Source organism: Pseudorasbora parva, chromosome 18 (assembly GCF_024679245.1).
Source record: "Pseudorasbora parva isolate DD20220531a chromosome 18, ASM2467924v1, whole genome shotgun sequence".
Classification (NCBI taxonomy): Eukaryota; Metazoa; Chordata; class Actinopteri; order Cypriniformes; family Gobionidae; genus Pseudorasbora; species Pseudorasbora parva.
The window spans coordinates 7,539,276-7,556,560 of record NC_090189.1 but is presented as its reverse complement, the minus strand read 5'-3'; the positions used below and the strand labels follow the sequence as shown (position 1 = coordinate 7,556,560).

General features: G+C 37.3%; 2 protein-coding genes and 1 long non-coding RNA gene across 3 annotated transcripts; 2 read left to right on the top strand and 1 right to left on the bottom strand.

Moving 5' to 3' along the window:
* Positions 1-867: 867 nt before the first annotated feature.
* LOC137046708 (E3 ubiquitin-protein ligase hyd) lies at positions 868-4,717 on the bottom strand. The gene is made up of 7 exons (XM_067424058.1): positions 4,417-4,717; positions 4,206-4,317; positions 3,886-3,998; positions 3,704-3,803; positions 3,424-3,545; positions 2,930-3,024; positions 868-1,359 (listed from the first exon to the last, which is right to left on the bottom strand). Exons 1-7 carry the CDS (start codon positions 4,505-4,507, stop codon positions 1,318-1,320), a joined length of 675 nt encoding a protein of 224 aa, XP_067280159.1. The 5' UTR covers positions 4,508-4,717; the 3' UTR covers positions 868-1,317.
* A 238-nt stretch (positions 4,718-4,955) lies between these two features.
* On the top strand, positions 4,956-7,786 carry rpl28 (ribosomal protein L28). Its single transcript, XM_067424059.1, has 5 exons — positions 4,956-5,002; positions 5,506-5,597; positions 6,930-7,053; positions 7,315-7,433; positions 7,652-7,786. Exons 2-5 carry the CDS (start codon positions 5,514-5,516, stop codon positions 7,739-7,741), a joined length of 417 nt encoding a protein of 138 aa, XP_067280160.1. The 5' UTR covers positions 4,956-5,002; positions 5,506-5,513; the 3' UTR covers positions 7,742-7,786.
* A 6,433-nt stretch (positions 7,787-14,219) lies between these two features.
* On the top strand, positions 14,220-15,925 carry LOC137046861 (uncharacterized). Its single transcript, XR_010899099.1, has 3 exons — positions 14,220-14,363; positions 15,050-15,128; positions 15,787-15,925. It is a non-coding gene; the product is annotated as an uncharacterized lncRNA (long non-coding RNA).
* The last annotated feature ends 1,360 nt before the right edge of the window (positions 15,926-17,285 follow it).

Here is a 17,285-nt window from a genome sequence, read left to right as displayed (position 1 = left end):
ACGTGGGGTGTTCCCTGGTGGCTGTGGCCTCTTTAAGCAGGATAATGCGCCCTGTCTCAAAGTAAAATGGTTCAGGAATGCTTTGTAGAGTACAACAACGAGTTTGAAGTGTTGACTTAACCTCTAAATTCCCCAGATCGAGCATCTGTGGGATGTGCTGAACAAACAAGACAGATCCCCATTTGATCCGGCCCCACCTCACAACTTACAGGAATTAAAGGATCTGCTGCTAAAATCTTGGTCCCAGATATCGCAGCACACCTTCAGGGGTCTAGTGTAGTCCATGCCTTGACGGATCGGCTGGTTTGGCAGCAAAAGGGGAATCAACACAACACTAGAATATCAATGTTACGCATGATCGGTGTATGCATGTTTAATATTATAAAAGGTATTTAAACAGTTGTAGGTGCATCTACACTACCATAAACAGAGATATTGCAATGTATTTTAAATATATCCTGTGATCAAAGCTGAATTTTCAGCATCAGTGTCACATGATCCTTCAGAAATCATTCTAATATGCATAATATTTTGCATTATCAATGTTGAAAACAGTAGTGCTGAATCATATTTTTGCCAACACTTTTTTTTTGATTAATAGAAAGTTCAAAAGAACAACATTTATTTTAAAGAGAAATATTTTTTAACATTATAAATGTCTCCCAATTTAATACAAGATTTAATATCAAAGATTTAATATCTTTGTTGAAGCGTTAATTTGTTTATAAAGTTTTACTGACCTCAAACTTTTAATCTGTAGTGTATTTTTGAAAATAAATCTACCACTGACTAGCAAAAGAAAATCATTGTTAATTTGTGTTTTTCTTAATTTTTCATTCCAATAATTACAAACCGACTCACCAACAGTTAAAAAAAATCTTAAAAGCATTTCTTCACGTCTTTAATATCTGCATGTCTGTAATATTTATAGAATGTACATGAAATCTCATACAAAACTACAGTGTGAAACTGCATTATTTATTTACAGATATATATTAATTTATAGCTGATTATATGAGACAAATCAACAAAAGAATGTAAATGTGCAGACGGCCCTGGAATGTCAAAGCCATGGACTAGTGGTTAGTGCAGATGCTCTAGAGTTCAGACACGTTTAGCTGAGTTTCTCATGCACATTCAAATCCAGTTTGTTTTCCTGATGCAATCTCCCATCTCCCCTATCAATAAAAAGTGGCAAAAATCCTAAAAACAAATCCATGAGAAAAATAAGTCCATGATGTAAACAATGTTTTGAAATTTACACAAAATGTACAGCAATTAGTTCCTCTAGCTCGGTTTCTGTAGCTGTTCCACTCCTCATGCGGACATTTGCGTGTGTGTTGGGCTCAGAGAGCCCTCCTGTGGACAAAGACAAAATTATTATTTGTTCTTTTTCAAACAGTCCAAAAAACTCCTTAAAAGTTAGTTCACCCAAAAATCAAATATATGTCATTAATGACTCACCCTAATGTTGTTCCACACCCGTAAGACCTCAGTTTAAGATATTTTATATTTTATTCCCAGAGCATATGCAGTCAATGCACACTATACTGTCCATGTCCAGAAAGGGAATAAAAACATCATCGAAGTAGTCCATATGTGACATCAGTTGGTTAATTAGAATCTCTTGAAGCCTCGAAAATGCTGTGACCAATACATTTTGGTCCAAAAATATCAAAACCTACCGACTTTATTCAGCATTGTCTTCTCTTCTGTGTTCCTCAAATAAAGAGTCAAACGGTCATGAATCAGTGAATCGATCAATGATTCGGATCGCCAATGTCACGTGATTTCAGCATTTCGGATCACGTCAAACTGCCAAAATGCTGAAATCACCAAGGGATTAATCTAGCACACGGAAAGCGTTCCACCCATAGGAGCTGCCATTACTAACCAAGCCATCACCTGCTGTTAGCATCCCATTGACTCCCATTTATTTTTGTATCACTTTGACAGTGAATAACTTTACATCTGAGACGTTTAAAGACTCCATTTGTCTATTGTTTATTTCTAAAGAAACACGACAATGCATAAAAGGCTCCATTACCTTGTATCTTACACTATCACCCCGTAGAAGCTGTTTTTGTAAAAATAGGCTAACGATTATTTTTAAACATAACCAACGCGACTCTGTCGCAGAGTTGAGAAATTACTGTATAGACCAGAGGAGATGCTCAGAAGCAATCTTTTACTGTCTATGAGGCAGTCGGGGGGACGTGGAGACATAAAGTCTGATAAAGTCAAGGGGGAAGAATGGAGAGAAGCCCATAGTGAGCCAAAAGCAACGGGAGAAAATATTTAAACAACGTGATTCAGATTTCACTTTCCACATCTACTAGAAGACCTACAGCTGTCAGACAGGAGGTTCACGTCACATCTACGTCCTCAAGCTCAGTCTGAGCCTGCGCAGTTCGCTCAGCCATCAGGAAGTGAGTGCTCCTTTACTGACCTCGCTGTCCGCCGTTGAAGTCAATGGGGTCGCTGTGTCCATTTCTTTTACAGTCTATGGAAATCACGTGACATTGGCGATCTGAATCATGCATTAGGGTGAGTCATTTTTGGGTGAACTTACCCTTCCTTGTTTATTATTCATGTTTTCTGGACATAAAAGGGATAGTTTACCCAAAGATGAAAATTCTGTCATCATTTACTCTCCCTCATATTCCAAACATGTACGAGTTTCTTTCCTTTGGAAGCTTGTTTCCACCACAGAATAAAATAATTAAAAAGGTCATTCTGACTTTTTTAAATCACACAATTTGACTTTACATCTCGCAATTCTGAACAAAATATTCAACTATCCCTTCAAAAGTTATGTAACTCAAAGTTGTGGCTGTGCACAATATTAGCATGATATCCCTGTGTGTGTGTGTGTGTGTGTGTGTGTGTGTGTGCGTGTGTGCGTGCGTGCGTGCGTGTTTAAACATACCAGTGCACTTTTTGCTCTCTGAACTGCAACTTCCAACATGCTCCGGTCGGACAGAATCTGCTGCAGAGTTCCAGGATCCATTTCCAAAAGCATCCCTACACAAATTTACACATTAATACATATCACATAGTGTGTACAAAAACACTTGCTGCGTCCGAAATTGCACACTGTTTAGTAGGTACTACATTTGATTTGAAATGTTCTCCACACAGGCCGTTATAAGAGTGCATCCTGTACAGTATAAAATTGTGTATTATGAATGCAATTCAGATGTACTACATCCATAATGATGATGCCACTGTCATGTGACCTATATCATTAGTTGCGTCGCCACAGCCATTCATGACTCCTCTCCCGTGACCTCATGGGATGGTAAAGTTTTAATCGAACACACACTTCAGAAGTAGTAGGTACTATACAGCAGGGGATATTCGACTTCGGACGCAGCATCTTTCAATCAGGAACCCTGTATTCAAATGAGCTTAGTACATCACCTGTGATGTCAGCACAGTGGGTGGGGTCTAACTGATGCACAAAACTGAAAAGCTTCTCGCCAATAGATTCCACTTCCTCTCGGTCAGAGCTGTCACTCACGTCTGTCGCCTCCTCACCCTGCCTACGCCGCAGATAAATAGTATATTTTCTTGTATTAACTTTCCAATAAGGTTTCTAATTCTTGCTAATATGATACGAGTTTCTCAAAGCATTCAATTGAGAATCATCTATTGGAAGTTTTGTAATCCTCATTCTAATTAAGAATCCAAAGGCACTTACTCTTGCAAAGTTTTCAAGGCAATCTTGACCCTTTCCTCGAGGAGCGTGTGATCCGACAGCAGCTGAAGCACCGCCTCCTTCTTCTGCTCCAATAGCATGCCTGCACAGTTGCCATGGCAACGTTACTATTGCAAAAGACTGTCAATTCCCTCAATTGGTGTTTTTGTGTCAGGTAAATGTACCAGTTATTTTCTGTGTATGCCCAGTGTTGTAGAGGTCGATGAGGTCATACAGCTGTTCTCCCAGAGAGTCGGAGGACGCAGACACCGCATCATCAATGTGAGACACAGCTTCACTAGGAAGAGAATACAACAGAGGTTATGCATTTAGTACGCAGTATACTTAATATGTGAAAAAGTATGCAATATAAATTTAGAAACATTTTAAGTAGTTTTATGCTACTTTGTTGTCACTACATTGCATGCTTAAAATTCTGCAACTTATGTCAGTTTTGTAAAAATATCCATGTTATTTATTGTCAAGTATCAGTTCTGTGTGGTACCTGTGGTCCGGTGATGTGAGAGCGGTCAGTGCTCTTTCCAACGCTTTATTCAGCAGAGCTTCATCATACAACATCTGAGCCACAACAGAAGCAGGCAACTCCAACAGCATACCTGCATGACAAAACTATATTTAAACCACTATAACAGAGACAGACAGACAGACATAGATACATACATGCATGTACAGACAAATAGATATATCTTTATCACCTGTAAGTTTAGGTGTCATCTCAGTGTATTTAGGATATATCAGATCATACAGTTTCTCTCCCATAGTCTCCTGATCTTCATCATTCTCCATCACTACAGCATTTGCTGGTGAAAATTAACTGATTATTAAATCACACGAATAATAATATCATCTTTCTGGACTCCGCTGTCATTTACATTATTGAACTGTCCTCAATGAGTGTAAAAAAAGAATCATAATATGTATTACAGAAGACATCAGAGCTGAGTTGTTGTGGTGAGAGAACGCATGAATATGACGAAGTGCACAGAGAGTGTGTGACGTACTCAAGCTGCATCACCCGCGGTTGCGCGCTTGATGTTCGTCCGCACTGTCCATCAAACATATAGTCCTGTTTAAAAATATATGTTTTTAAAGACAGGTTTTTGAAAAAAGTCTCCAAAAACTTTTCGAAAGCACATCTTAAATATATGTTCGTGCTTTTCTACACTCAGAAACGAATGTAAATTATTAAGTTACTAATCCCTTGTACAGGCGTAAGAAACTAAGTAAGATCGACCGGAACTGGAACTCCTTCCTTTCCTTCTCTCTTCCTCTGCTGAAAAGGTAACGTGGTCGTCGTGTGTTTCTTTTCAAAGGTCGATTAAACGCCTTATAACGCACATTCCAGCATTAAATGCGCATATAAGTAAATCGAATATGTTATAAGCTGCTTGTGAGCTATAGCATTCGGCGTAGGAAGAATAAAAAGGAAGATATTTCATTATAAACACTCCCGGTGTTGCTTAGCGAGGCCTTCAGTGAGTGAGACAAGCACCAGCCCGCTAAATATGTTCAAAATCTGCCTCTACTGAGAAATAAAGATTGTTTTTCACTCTTTCAAATGTAACTTTACCATGTTATTTTAGTATATCAATGTGCCATTGCATTTCTGGTGTCATATGAGGCGAGTGTTGAGGTTTTGGTAGTATTACAGTCGCTAATTGTGTGAATGTTTTAGGTATTTATACATGTGCGTGTGTATATTTTCTAAAGGATTGTTATACTATAGAATGCAAATTTATGTGGTAACGTAGCTGTCTAATTTAATTCTAACTTGTTCTATTTAGGAGTCACAATGGCATCGGCCCACCTGCAGTGGATGGTCATCAGGAATGCCTCCAGTTACCTTATCAAGAGGAACAAACAGACCTACAGCACTGTAAGTCTCTGCAATTCATCTACACACTGCTCATGGGACAGGCCTGTAAAGGGCTAGTTCACCCTAAAATGAAATATCTATCATTAATTGCTCACCCTCATGTTATTCCAAACCCCCAAAATATTAATCTCCAATGCACGTTCACCACTAATCATGACATGCGTGTTGTGTAGCTGCAAGAGCAGAAGTTGGAGACTAATGTTTTGTAAATAAAGTGGTGAATTTATTTTTTTGCGCAAAAGCACTCGCGTTGCTTCATTAAATTGAGGTTAAACCTCTGGAGTTACATGGATTACTTTTATAATGTCTTTACTACCTTGAAAAGTGGTAGCTTTCAATGGAGAGGCTGAGGACTCTGATTTCTTCATTTGAAAAATGAAGATCTTCATTCATGAAGATCAGAAAAAAGATCGTTATTTGTGTTCTGAAGATAAACGAAAGTCTTACAGGTTTGGAACGACATGAGGGTGAGTGAATAACAGATTTTTTTTTTTTTGTGAACTATCCCTTAATGGGGTTTAATTCACACTAAGATGCTGTTGTTTTTTAGTGTTTATTGGAAATACTGATTCAAGAGTGCATGCAGGCTTAGTTTGAGTTTAGTTCTGAATGTTATATGTAGTTATAATCTAGTGTATCTAAATTTTGCTTCAGGGTTTTCCATCTCTAAATAGTTTTGAGCTGCTGTGATCCAGCATGCCAAATGAACGAGTAAGAGATCTGACAGATTTGACTGTGGATAAACAGAAGTGTGATTTGCTAGCCTGCCACATGGTTTGGTTTAGGGCTGAGGGATGTTGTAACCTGTATCTTGGAATTGGTATAATTTTACTATCTTATACCAATTGACATTTACATCAAAGATTAATTCATGAGCCTTTGCACAGTTATGCATTATAAGAATTGCAATTTTTGTCTAATGCTGTCTGAGACCCTGTCAGAACAGACTTAAAGGGATAGTTCACCCACAAATAAAAATGGTCGTTTACTCGCCCTCATGTCCTTCCAAACCCATAAGACTTGTTCATCTTCAGTACACCAATACATTTCTTTTTAATGAAATCTGAGAGATTTCTGTCCCTCCATTGACCGCTATGCAACTACCACTTTGACGCTTCAAAAAGTTCATAAATAGATCTTAAAACTAATCCACTAAATTAATCTTAACAGTTTAGTCCAAATATTCTGATGAGGTTCAATCACTTTATATGATGAACTGACTGAATTTAGGCTTTTATTCACATGTTTTGCGATTAGTTGTATCGCTAATCACGTTTGTTATGCATTTATAATTACTGCTTTCTAAACTTGCATATTCTTTCTCATTTTCAGGAGCCAAATAACCTGAAGTCCAGGAATGCTTTCCGCTTCAATGGCCTCATTCATAAGAAGACTGTTGGTGTCGAGCCGGCTGCTGATGGCAAAGGTGTGGTGGTCATCCTGAAGAAACGTGCAGGTGAGTGAGGCTCCGGAAGTTTGACACAAGCTGATGGACAACTGCCACATTTTGTTCAGGGATCCAACTTTTACATGCAGGTTAATTTTAGCAATACGAGGTTGCGTAATATAATACACAAATGGCAGTTGTTTGTATGATAATGCAAAGGTCTCAGTGTGATTTATCTCTTGAATAAGCATTCATCTAGTGTCTCTGCTCTGAATGAGCTTTAGAAACATGTGCTGGCGTTCTTTAAAGTTAAATGGTCACATGTTTCAGGTCAGCGTAAACCTGCCACCTCATACGAGAAGATCACCATCAACAAGAACTCCCGCGCCACCCTCGCCAGCGTGAGGAACATCATCCTCAAAAACAAATACAGGAGGGATCTGCGCATGGTGAGTGAAGGATTTATCATAAATCGACATTTGTAGTTTGACATGAATTGCTTCTGGAAAATAGTTTTAAACATTTAGTATGATGTTCTGTATAATGCATAAGAGCTTTACAACTCCCAAGTTGATGCAGAGTATTTTGAGCTCATACAGATTAAAGTATGGAGGTAATGCACTTAATTTGTCCAGCAGCCGACTGATGCTCTGTCTCTGTCTTCCAGGCTGCTCTGAGACGCGTCAGCGCCATCTTGAAGAGTCAGAAGCCTGTGGTGGTGAAGAAGAAGCGCACCAGGGCTCCCAAGAGTTCATAAATAGTTGCATATACTTCTTTTGACTTAATAAAATGCTTTCGGTCATTTTTGTTTGCTCTCATTTTTAATTGGTGTACATACACAAAGCGGTTACTGGAGAAGCAAGTTTAGATATTCTACAGTTATTTACTGTCACTTTTGGTTTAACAAGGCATTTCATGAAGACAAAATGTGGCTTAAAGTTTTCTTAGTTATGTAGTTTATGCCTCTAAACATGATTGGATTAAAAGCAGATAGTTTTAATGGATTATCAGGATCTTCCCATTAAATAAACCCTTCTGGTCACACCTAAAATGACATGTTTTAAACCACTGTTTTTCTGACTATTTCCTCTTTTTATGTTAATAGTAATTAGTGGTTGCCATCCATTAACATTAATGCAACCGTTCTTAAGACTTGCTACATTAAATTGAGCATTATATATGAACTTTTTCTGTGCATTGCAGTGCCGCTTTTCCCCTTTAGTTTTATTGTTATTTTTTTGTAAAGCAGGGTATCCCCCCCCCCCCCCACACACACACACACACACACACCGATGTGAGGGACCCAATGTCTTGTATAAACCCAATTAATAACTTGATATTACTTAGAAAGTATTTATCATATATCTTTTCTACTCACTATAATAATGTACTGGTGAAAGTATAAATTATTTAAATCAGTTTTTATATTAATTGAATATGTGAATGTATTTTATTTTTACAATTTGTTAATTTAACATTTAATCACTTCATATTTAATCTAATTTATGTACTTAGTTTAACATAACCATTCAATCATTTATTTTAATCTTTTTCTCTCTATTGTTACTTTTAAGCAAATGTATAACAAATAATATAAGCAAATTTTTTTTTTTTAACACTTGTAGTAATTATAACGCTCACTTTAATTATTTTTTGGTGTTTTTTTTTTCTCTAAGACTCTCCCACAGACCCTGTCACTCCTTTGCGATCCCCCTTTCAGTTTGTTTTTCATCTAATGTTTACTTTTATTTAGCTTTATTTCATATACTGCAACCAATTGGTAATAGTTTGAGTTAACAATAACAACACTGGTGAGCCTTTTTTTTTGTCAGAGTAAAGGGTCTCTGGTTAAACTCGTGCTTTACACACACAGGTTTGATGTGGTAACTGCAGTACAGCTGGAGAGGTTTATCCTGTAGCATCAGGATAATCTATGAGCGCGCTCTGATACATGAGTTCACTTAATGATTGAATTGATCAGGATAAAGTAGAGAACAGCTCTCTCACTCACACACAGACACTGTTCGTTTCACTGCATTAGGTAGTCAGATGAGTGTGTGAGCAGCGCGTCCCTCAGCCAGTAGTAGCAGATCTTTGTGTTTGAGTGAAGATGTTGTGAGTCCAGCAGGTGTGTGTGTTGAGGATGCATCGCTCGCGCGCTCTGCGCTATGTCAGTGTTTGTGTGCTGCTGCTGGGTGTGTGTTGTCGAGCGTTTGAGCTACAGGACACCATCCACGCTCTAATCGAGGAGAACATCCACCTCCACGACCAGCTGGAGAACCTGACGAGAGCCCTGCGAGAGCTGCGGCAGCTCCTGTTCCAGCACAGCGACGGTACGGCATGTGATTTACCCTTGGATTGGGTCTGCCAGATTTACGTCTTAAAGGGATAGTTCACCTAAAAATTACAATTCTGACATCTTTTACTCTTCCTCAAGTTGTTCCAAACATGTATGAGTTTCTTCTGCTGAACCCAAAAAAAGATATTTTGAAGTATATGGGTAACATGATGGGCTCTATTGACTTATAGTATGGGAAAAAATACACTGAAGTCAATGGGGTGCACTGACATTATTCAAAATATCTTCTATTGTGTTTATTCAGAGGTTTGGAACAACTTGAGGGTGAGTAAATGCTAACATAATTTTCATTTTTGTGGTAACTATCCTTTTAAGTGCAGAGTAATGATATTAAATGTGAAATGTTTTGCTAGATGACAATGTGTTTTACCTCAGATCACACTCATGTACATGATGAGGAACTTCAGCATCTCTGGGAGGAATGGTCGCAACACAGTGAGTTTCTCACTCATTTGTTTGATTAAATTATTATAATAACCTGCATATAAATTCCAAAAGTGGTTTCAGCCCTCCTTTTTTTCCTCTGTGCTGTCACTGCCCATATTGACTCATTGTGTAATGATGGAAACAGGACACTGCTCATCAATAATGGCTCGTGCACTTCATATGACCATATAAGGGTGGGGAATATTGATTGACAGATCACAAAGTACAGTGGCTCTCAAACTTTAAATGCTAAAGACCCCTAAATGATCATAGCAAGAGACTTTAATACGTTTTCAGCAAGGATGCATTAAATTGATTTTAAAAAGTCATAATATGACCAAAAAACAAAAACAAAAAAAAAGTTAAATAAATGCTGTTCTTTTGAACTTTCTGTTCTGTCTTTTTATTTAAAAAAAATATATAGAGCAGATACTGTTTTCAACATCACAAATGTTTCTTGAGCAGCAAATCCTCATATCAGAATGATTTCTGAAGGATCATGTGACACTGAAGACTGGAGTAATGATGCATATAAATAATACAAATCACATCTGGAAAGCAGATCTATAGCGCCCCCAGTGGAGACGAAAGGTTAAACCAAGCGCGGTACATTGAGCTATTCAGTGAAGGGTTCTTCTCTAGACTTTTCACTTTATACACAAAGTACATTTTTATTATTCTTACAGAAAATGTTCATATGCTCCACAGTAGCTTATATTTTCATCAATACTTAAGAGTAATCTGTGGTATTATGATGCGGGTTTCTTCTGTTGATGCCAAGGGGGTAATCTAGCGCTCGGAAAGCGTTCCACCCCTAGGGGCTGCCATTGCTAACCAAGCCATCACCTGCTGTTAGCATCCCATTCATTTTTGCGTCACTTTGACAGTGAATAACTTTACATCTGAGGCGTTTAAAGACTCCATTTGTCCATTGTTTATTTATAAAGAAACACGACAATGCATAAAAGGCTCCATTACCTTGTATCTTACACTATCGCCCCGTAGAAGCTGTTTTTGTAAAAATAGGCTAACGATTGCGTCATAACCAACGCGACTCTGTCGCACAGTTGAGAAATTACTGTATAGACCTGAGGAGACGCTCGCAGGCAATCTTTTACTGTCTATGAGGCAGTCGGGGGGATGTGGAGACATAAAGTCTGATAAAGTCAAGGGGGAAGACTGGGGAGAAGCCCATAGTGAGCCAAAAGCAACGGGAGAAAACATTTAAACAACGTGATTCAGATTTCACTTTCCACAACTACTAGAAGACCTACAGCTGTCAGACAGGAGGCTCACGTCACATCTACGTCGTCAAGCTCAGTCTTGACGCAGCTCAGCGCAGTTCGCTCAGCCATCAGGAAGTGAGTGCCTCTGATTGGCCTCATTTTGTTGAAGTCTATGGGATCGCTCTGTCCATTTCTTTTACTGTCTATGGTTGATGCCAGTGCGCGAGTTATCACGTATTATTTTTAGATTTGTCTGCTGCCGTTTCAGCTGTTACAGATTATATTTTAAAGCACTTGGAAATCATTATGTAATCATTTATTACATAAAATGTTGCATAATAAATATCTGTGCTGTGACCAAGTTTTAGAAACGGGTGTAATAGAGAAGATTAAGGACTTTTGTAAGAAATCTAGTGCTTTAGATTCTACACGAAACAATCACAGATCAGTCCACGTGAAACATTATAACTAAACTTTAACATAAGTGTGTAAACATTTGTATGCAGGTCTAATGCACCTCTGTTATCAATTGTCAGTGTTATTTGTTGTATTATTTATATGCTATTTCTTTTTATAGCCTATACTAGTATTAACATTTTGAATTAGTGACTCTCACTCTCCGTTGCAGGCATCACACCGGAAACGCACCTGCTGTTGGAGCGCGCTCTATGTGGACATGACATCAATGGCTCCGCCCCCTCCAGTTCAGGACACACCCCCTTTATCTTTATCACTTTCATAATTCTTGCACACCATCTCTTATGAAGCACATGTGTGAGTTTTATGATGCGTATGCGTATGCAACACTTGACATCATTCAGAGCAGGTTGCTCTAAATCTATGACTGATTGACACTTCAGTATTTGTCAAACTTGGTGAAGTTTTTCAAACTATTATTATTAAAGTAGCAGAGTTTATCAGGTGTGGCTTATTTCAATTTGATATCCAAGGCAATTCAGAACAGCACAAAAACATACTTTTTTTTTTTTTTTTACCCTAGACCAGTCTTGCCAAGTAATTTAGGCTACTTAAAAATAAAATAAAACAATTAACTCGAAAATGTAATGTGCTCATTGTCATTGTACTGTATCTGTTAAACCCTAAAATGTGCCAGTAAAGTGGGTTAATGCCACCAGGTTAAAGGGGTGATGAATTGAGAAATCAATTTTCCCTTGAGGTATTATGTGACGTCAAAGTGCAGTGAAACACCGCCTCAACAGAATAAGAGGAACACCTGATTCTGCAGCCCCGCCCAACGACTCGCATATGAATAAGAATGCAGCTGAATAAGTATGGTTGAACTTTATTCTTAATGAAAATCCAGCTCGTGTGGGTCAGACTGACATTGCACTTTTGATCGCTTCCAACAAATCCAACAAGAGACTGGATTTACAGACATGATTAGATTTAAAAAACGATGTGTAATGCCCCAGTCGAAGTATGTAGGCTAATGTATGTGAAAATACATTGAAGGGAATGATGGTCCTACCAGAGCGCTAGAGGGCGCTATGTGACTGCGCGTTTGCATGACACGGCAAGACCGGAGCTGTTCACACATGCATATCTGTGGCTGTCTTTATTTCATCATTCTACAGGTTAGTGAAATGTTTATCATTTCAATCTAAATGAACGTTGAAAGATGCATGTAAGTGCATATCAAACGTTGTAAATTGATTACTTTTGATAAAGTTTAACGTGTTAAATCCTTAAATGAATCCACGACATTCACCCGCGTTTGAATGCGATGTCAAACGTAACGTTACCTATAAAGCTCAGTGTCCATTAAGCTGCACACAACTATATTTGAGCTCAGATTATTTAAAAATGATCATCTTACTTGATTTCTTAACCAATTGACGTGTTTGTTTCTACATACCTCCTGTAATTTCAAACTAATCAGCACACTGTTGGGTATGTGTCCACACTGTCTAGCGGCCATTTTGAAAGTTGTCTGAAAACTTTCACCAGAAGAGCAATGTGCATTTTTAGATGCTTTAGCGTTTATTTTTGATTAGTACAACTTCAGAACTAAATGATTCATGTTTAGGAGTTTGCATATTATTACTTGGAACCCGGATGTGTTAAACAATTAGTTACATCCAAAAGATTGTTTAGGCAACTGCCGATGCCGAGATGGGCGTGGCATAACCGTTAAAAATGGCAGATTGGATACTGTCTATGGATACGAATTTCTGCTGTGGCAGGTGTTTTATTCGTTTTTTCAACAACAATTTAATTGTCTTGTCGTTAAAGTAGTACATATTTACATAAATTAATAATCATTTGAAGCATATTGTGTATTTTAAACATCATAAATCGCATCTAGTTGACCATCATTTCAGAATAGTGAGAAAGCTGACTATGTAGATAGTGTGGTGAAAGTAGCGATACAATAGGATCATGAATGGCTGAAAACTATTGCCATTTTAGTCTTTAAGCAGCCTTTATTGTCTACATTATGACTTTATTGTGAATGTGATTATAAACAATATGCGTTCATGTTGTGCTATGTTTGCCAGTGATTCTATGATTTTCTGGGACTGGGAAATTACTGAAATGGTTATAGTGTTAAAATAACATTTTCCAAAGACGCACAAAAATATGAACCTGGCGTCCTCCATTTTTTCCGACAACAAAGCACCTGAACACAACAAGCTCGTAAATCACGACTTTTGAAGTGGGAAGTAGGAAACTTACCTTTGTAATGTTCAGTTGACCAATCAGAATCAAGTATTCGACAGAGCCATGTAACATTAGATTAATGCACTGTGAACTAACATGAATGTTTTTATAAACCAATATTAACAAAGGTAATAAATGCTATAAACTATATTAGTTATCAACCAATATGATTTTTAAGCATTTTCTATGGAGTCAATATAATGCCTTAATGTTTTGCACAAAAATAAAGTTTTGCAAAACAAAAAAAAGAATTGAGGAGGAAAAAAATGTTTTGAAAACAAAAATAAAGATTTGCAAAGGAAAAATAAAGTATTGAGCGGGAAAAAATAAGTTTTGCAAACAAAAATAATAAATTGCAAAATAAAATAAAGTTGTGCAAAAATAAAAAATATGCTCAATTACAAAATGCAATGACAGCTGTAATCCTATTTTATCTTTGCCACATATTTTTCATGCTCAAACCTACTAAATCATTTGCAACGCTCATTTTATTCTGCGTTTGAGTCAAGCGTGCGCTCACGGTACTGGGTTTCCTTTGCGCTGCACTTTTCTGCACGGTTCTCTTTGTGGCACTGGTTTGACGTGGGGGTGGAGTCAAGAAACGGGGGCACGCCCCCACCAAATACGTCATCGGCTGGAGACGGAGATCAAGCATGGCAGAGCAGAGGCAAGTGGGAGGATTCCAGGTATGTAAAGGTGTTTGTTTCCTATTATTTAGCGTTAAAATGTGTTTTATTGGTTTTTTTCTTCTTCTTCTTCTAAATGCGATTATTATTAACGGCCTTTGCCAAAGAAGTTAGAGATAATTTGCACATTAACTTGTTGTAAAATGATAGGTATGTAAAGTTGATTGTTTTTTTAGCGTTAAAATGTTTTTTTTTCTTCTTCTAAATACGATTATTATTAACACTATTTCCATCTTGATGTTGATGTGCATTAAACGGTATACGATAAACCAGGACTTGCCTCAACACACCAGCCTGGACGTTTATACATTGCCTTAATGAAAAACATTCACACATTAGTTAGAAATGTCCTAATAAAATGTTTAAAAACTGCAAGATGCAGGTACATTTTTGTGACACGTTTATAAGTAGAATGACAAATGTTTACTTAGGCTTAGCCACAGATGGACAGGAGAGGTTGTGGGGCACATTAAATTGGCAGACACATTGTGTTGTATATTTAGTTTTATTATATTACTACACACTCAGAAACGTAATGACAAAAATTAACTATATAAATAAAGAAATAACTAAATTATAACAAACATAGCTGTCTTTTTTATATTGTAAGGTGTACTCCAAAATATCATGCAGAGTCTTTAGTGTTTTGTATATTTCATAACTAATTGAATACATTTCTTTTGTAGGTCGGTGGGCACTGATGCCACCAGGGTTGAATTGGGGCGTACGGTAATGGAGAGACTGCTCTCCAAACTCCAGTATGCAGTGAGTCGCCAGCCGCTGGACTTCGATTACTTGCAATTTATATGCAGTCATGAATTTATTTTTATCACATCAGTCCATAATCAAATTACAATCCCAGGTGCAGTGTGTTTTATTAGGATTTGTAATGCTGCATTCTCCCAATATAATGGTTATAAATCTTTCATAAATCCTAATATAATGTTTTATCTTGCATATGTATTTACATTAGCATTTCTGTGTGTTCTAATTTTGTGCTCTTTTTTGCGACCCTTGTTTCATGTTTTCTTTATGCAAGCTTCTTGAAGCTGAATTTCCCAAATTGAGATCACTCGCTGGAGGGTGGCTGCTTTATAAGGCACCAGGTGCATTATATTAAATACCAGAGCAGACACAAGCATGACAACGCATAACTGTATTAATGCAAACTGTACAAAAGTTATATTTTTAGTGGTATTAGACACTGGGTTACAATTGCACATTTTCTCCAGCCATCCCAAAGCTTTCACATGTACACATTCCCTTTTAGAATTTTTTTTATTTTTTTATAATTTTGCAGTCAGGGAAGTGATAGAGTAGTAGTAATCATTTTTTAGCTTCCACTTTATGGACATGAGCCTAATTGTACTGTGTGGGCCCCCTAATACTTGATGTGTTGTAATGTGTATTTGAATTGGCACAGGTGGCAGTGGAAGAAGGCGGCTCATTGTTGTCCCTCCAGACTCCGAGGGCTATACTGGCAACCTTATCAAAATGGCAACAACCACTGGAAGAACGGCACTCTACATGGTTCCTCTTCAAGATGGCATCATTGTGCCCACCGACCTACAAAATAAATGTATTCAATTAGTTATGAAATATACAAAACACTAAAGACTCTGCATGATATTTTGGAGTACACCTTACAATATGAAAAAGACAGCTATGTTTGTTATAATTTAGTTATTTCTTTATTTATATAGTTAATTTTTGTCATTACGTTTCTGAGTGTGTAGTAATATAATAAAACTAAATATACAACACAATGTGTCTGCCAATTTAATGTGCCCCACAACCTCTCCTGTCCATCTGTGGCTAAGCCTAAGTAAACATTTGTCATTCTACTTATAAACGTGTCACAAAAATGTACCTGCATCTTGCAGTTTTTAAACATTTTATTAGGACATTTCTAACTAATGTGTGAATGTTTTTCATTAAGGCAATGTATAAACGTCCAGGCTGGTGTGTTGAGGCAAGTCCTGGTGTATCGTATACCGTTTAATGCACATCAACATCAAGATGGAAATAGTGTTAATAATAATCGTATTTAGAAGAAGAAAAAAAAAACAATCAACTTTACATACCTATCATTTTACAACAAGTTAATGTGCAAATTATCTCTAACTTCTTTGGCAAAGGCCGTTAATAATAATCGCACTTAGAAGAAGAAGAAGAAAAAAACCAATAAAACACATTTTAACGCTAAATAATAGGAAACAAACACCTTTACATACCTGGAATCCTCCCATTTGCCTCTGCTCTGCCATGCTTGATCTCCGTCTCCAGCCGATGACGTATTTGGTGGGGGCGTGCCCCCGTTTCTTGACTCCACCCCCACGTCAAACCAGTGCCACAAAGAGAACCGTGCAGAAAAGTGCAGCGCAAAGGAAACCCAGTACCGTGAGCGCACGCTTGACTCAAACGCAGAATAAAATGAGCGTTGCAAATGATTTAGTAGGTTTGAGCATGAAAAATATGTGGCAAAGATAAAATAGGATTACAGCTGTCATTGAATTTTGTAATTGAGCATATTTTTTATTTTTGCACAACTTTATTTTATTTTGCAATTTATTATTTTTGTTTGCAAAACTTATTTTTTCCCGCTCAATACTTTATTTTTCCTTTGCAAATCTTTATTTTTGTTTTCAAAACATTTTTTTCCTCCTCAATTCTTTTTTTTGTTTTGCAAAACTTTATTTTTGTGCAAAACATTAAGGCATTATATTGACTCCATAATTTTCCCATAATCAGATATCGGTTTTGTAATATCGGATTTCCCGATAAATGGCGCCATCTTGTGGACATTTTGAGAATTGCATACAAGCGCCATTAAAGGACTGTCTGAGGGGAGATGAGTCAACAACGGAGTTCAAAGGTAAAATAACCTCCATCTCTTAATTAATAAACTTTGTTTAACATAAC

Bases quoted from the DNA above. Each gene is read 5' to 3' on its own strand.
- LOC137046708 (XM_067424058.1), bottom strand. From the start codon at position 4,507: ATGGAGAATGATGAAGATCAGGAGACTATGGGAGAGAAACTGTATGAT. The intron at 3,999-4,205 runs GTACCACACAGA...TTCTCTTCCTAG, and splicing joins CTCACATCACCGGACCACAG to TGAAGCTGTGTCTCACATTG. The intron at 1,360-2,929 runs GTATGTTTAAAC...CTTTGTCCACAG, and splicing joins AGAGAGCAAAAAGTGCACTG to GAGGGCTCTCTGAGCCCAAC.
- rpl28 (XM_067424059.1), top strand. From the start codon at position 5,514: ATGGCATCGGCCCACCTGCAGTGGATGGTCATCAGGAATGCCTCCAGT. The intron at 5,598-6,929 runs GTAAGTCTCTGC...TCTCATTTTCAG, and splicing joins ACAAACAGACCTACAGCACT to GAGCCAAATAACCTGAAGTC. The intron at 7,054-7,314 runs GTGAGTGAGGCT...CACATGTTTCAG, and splicing joins CATCCTGAAGAAACGTGCAG to GTCAGCGTAAACCTGCCACC.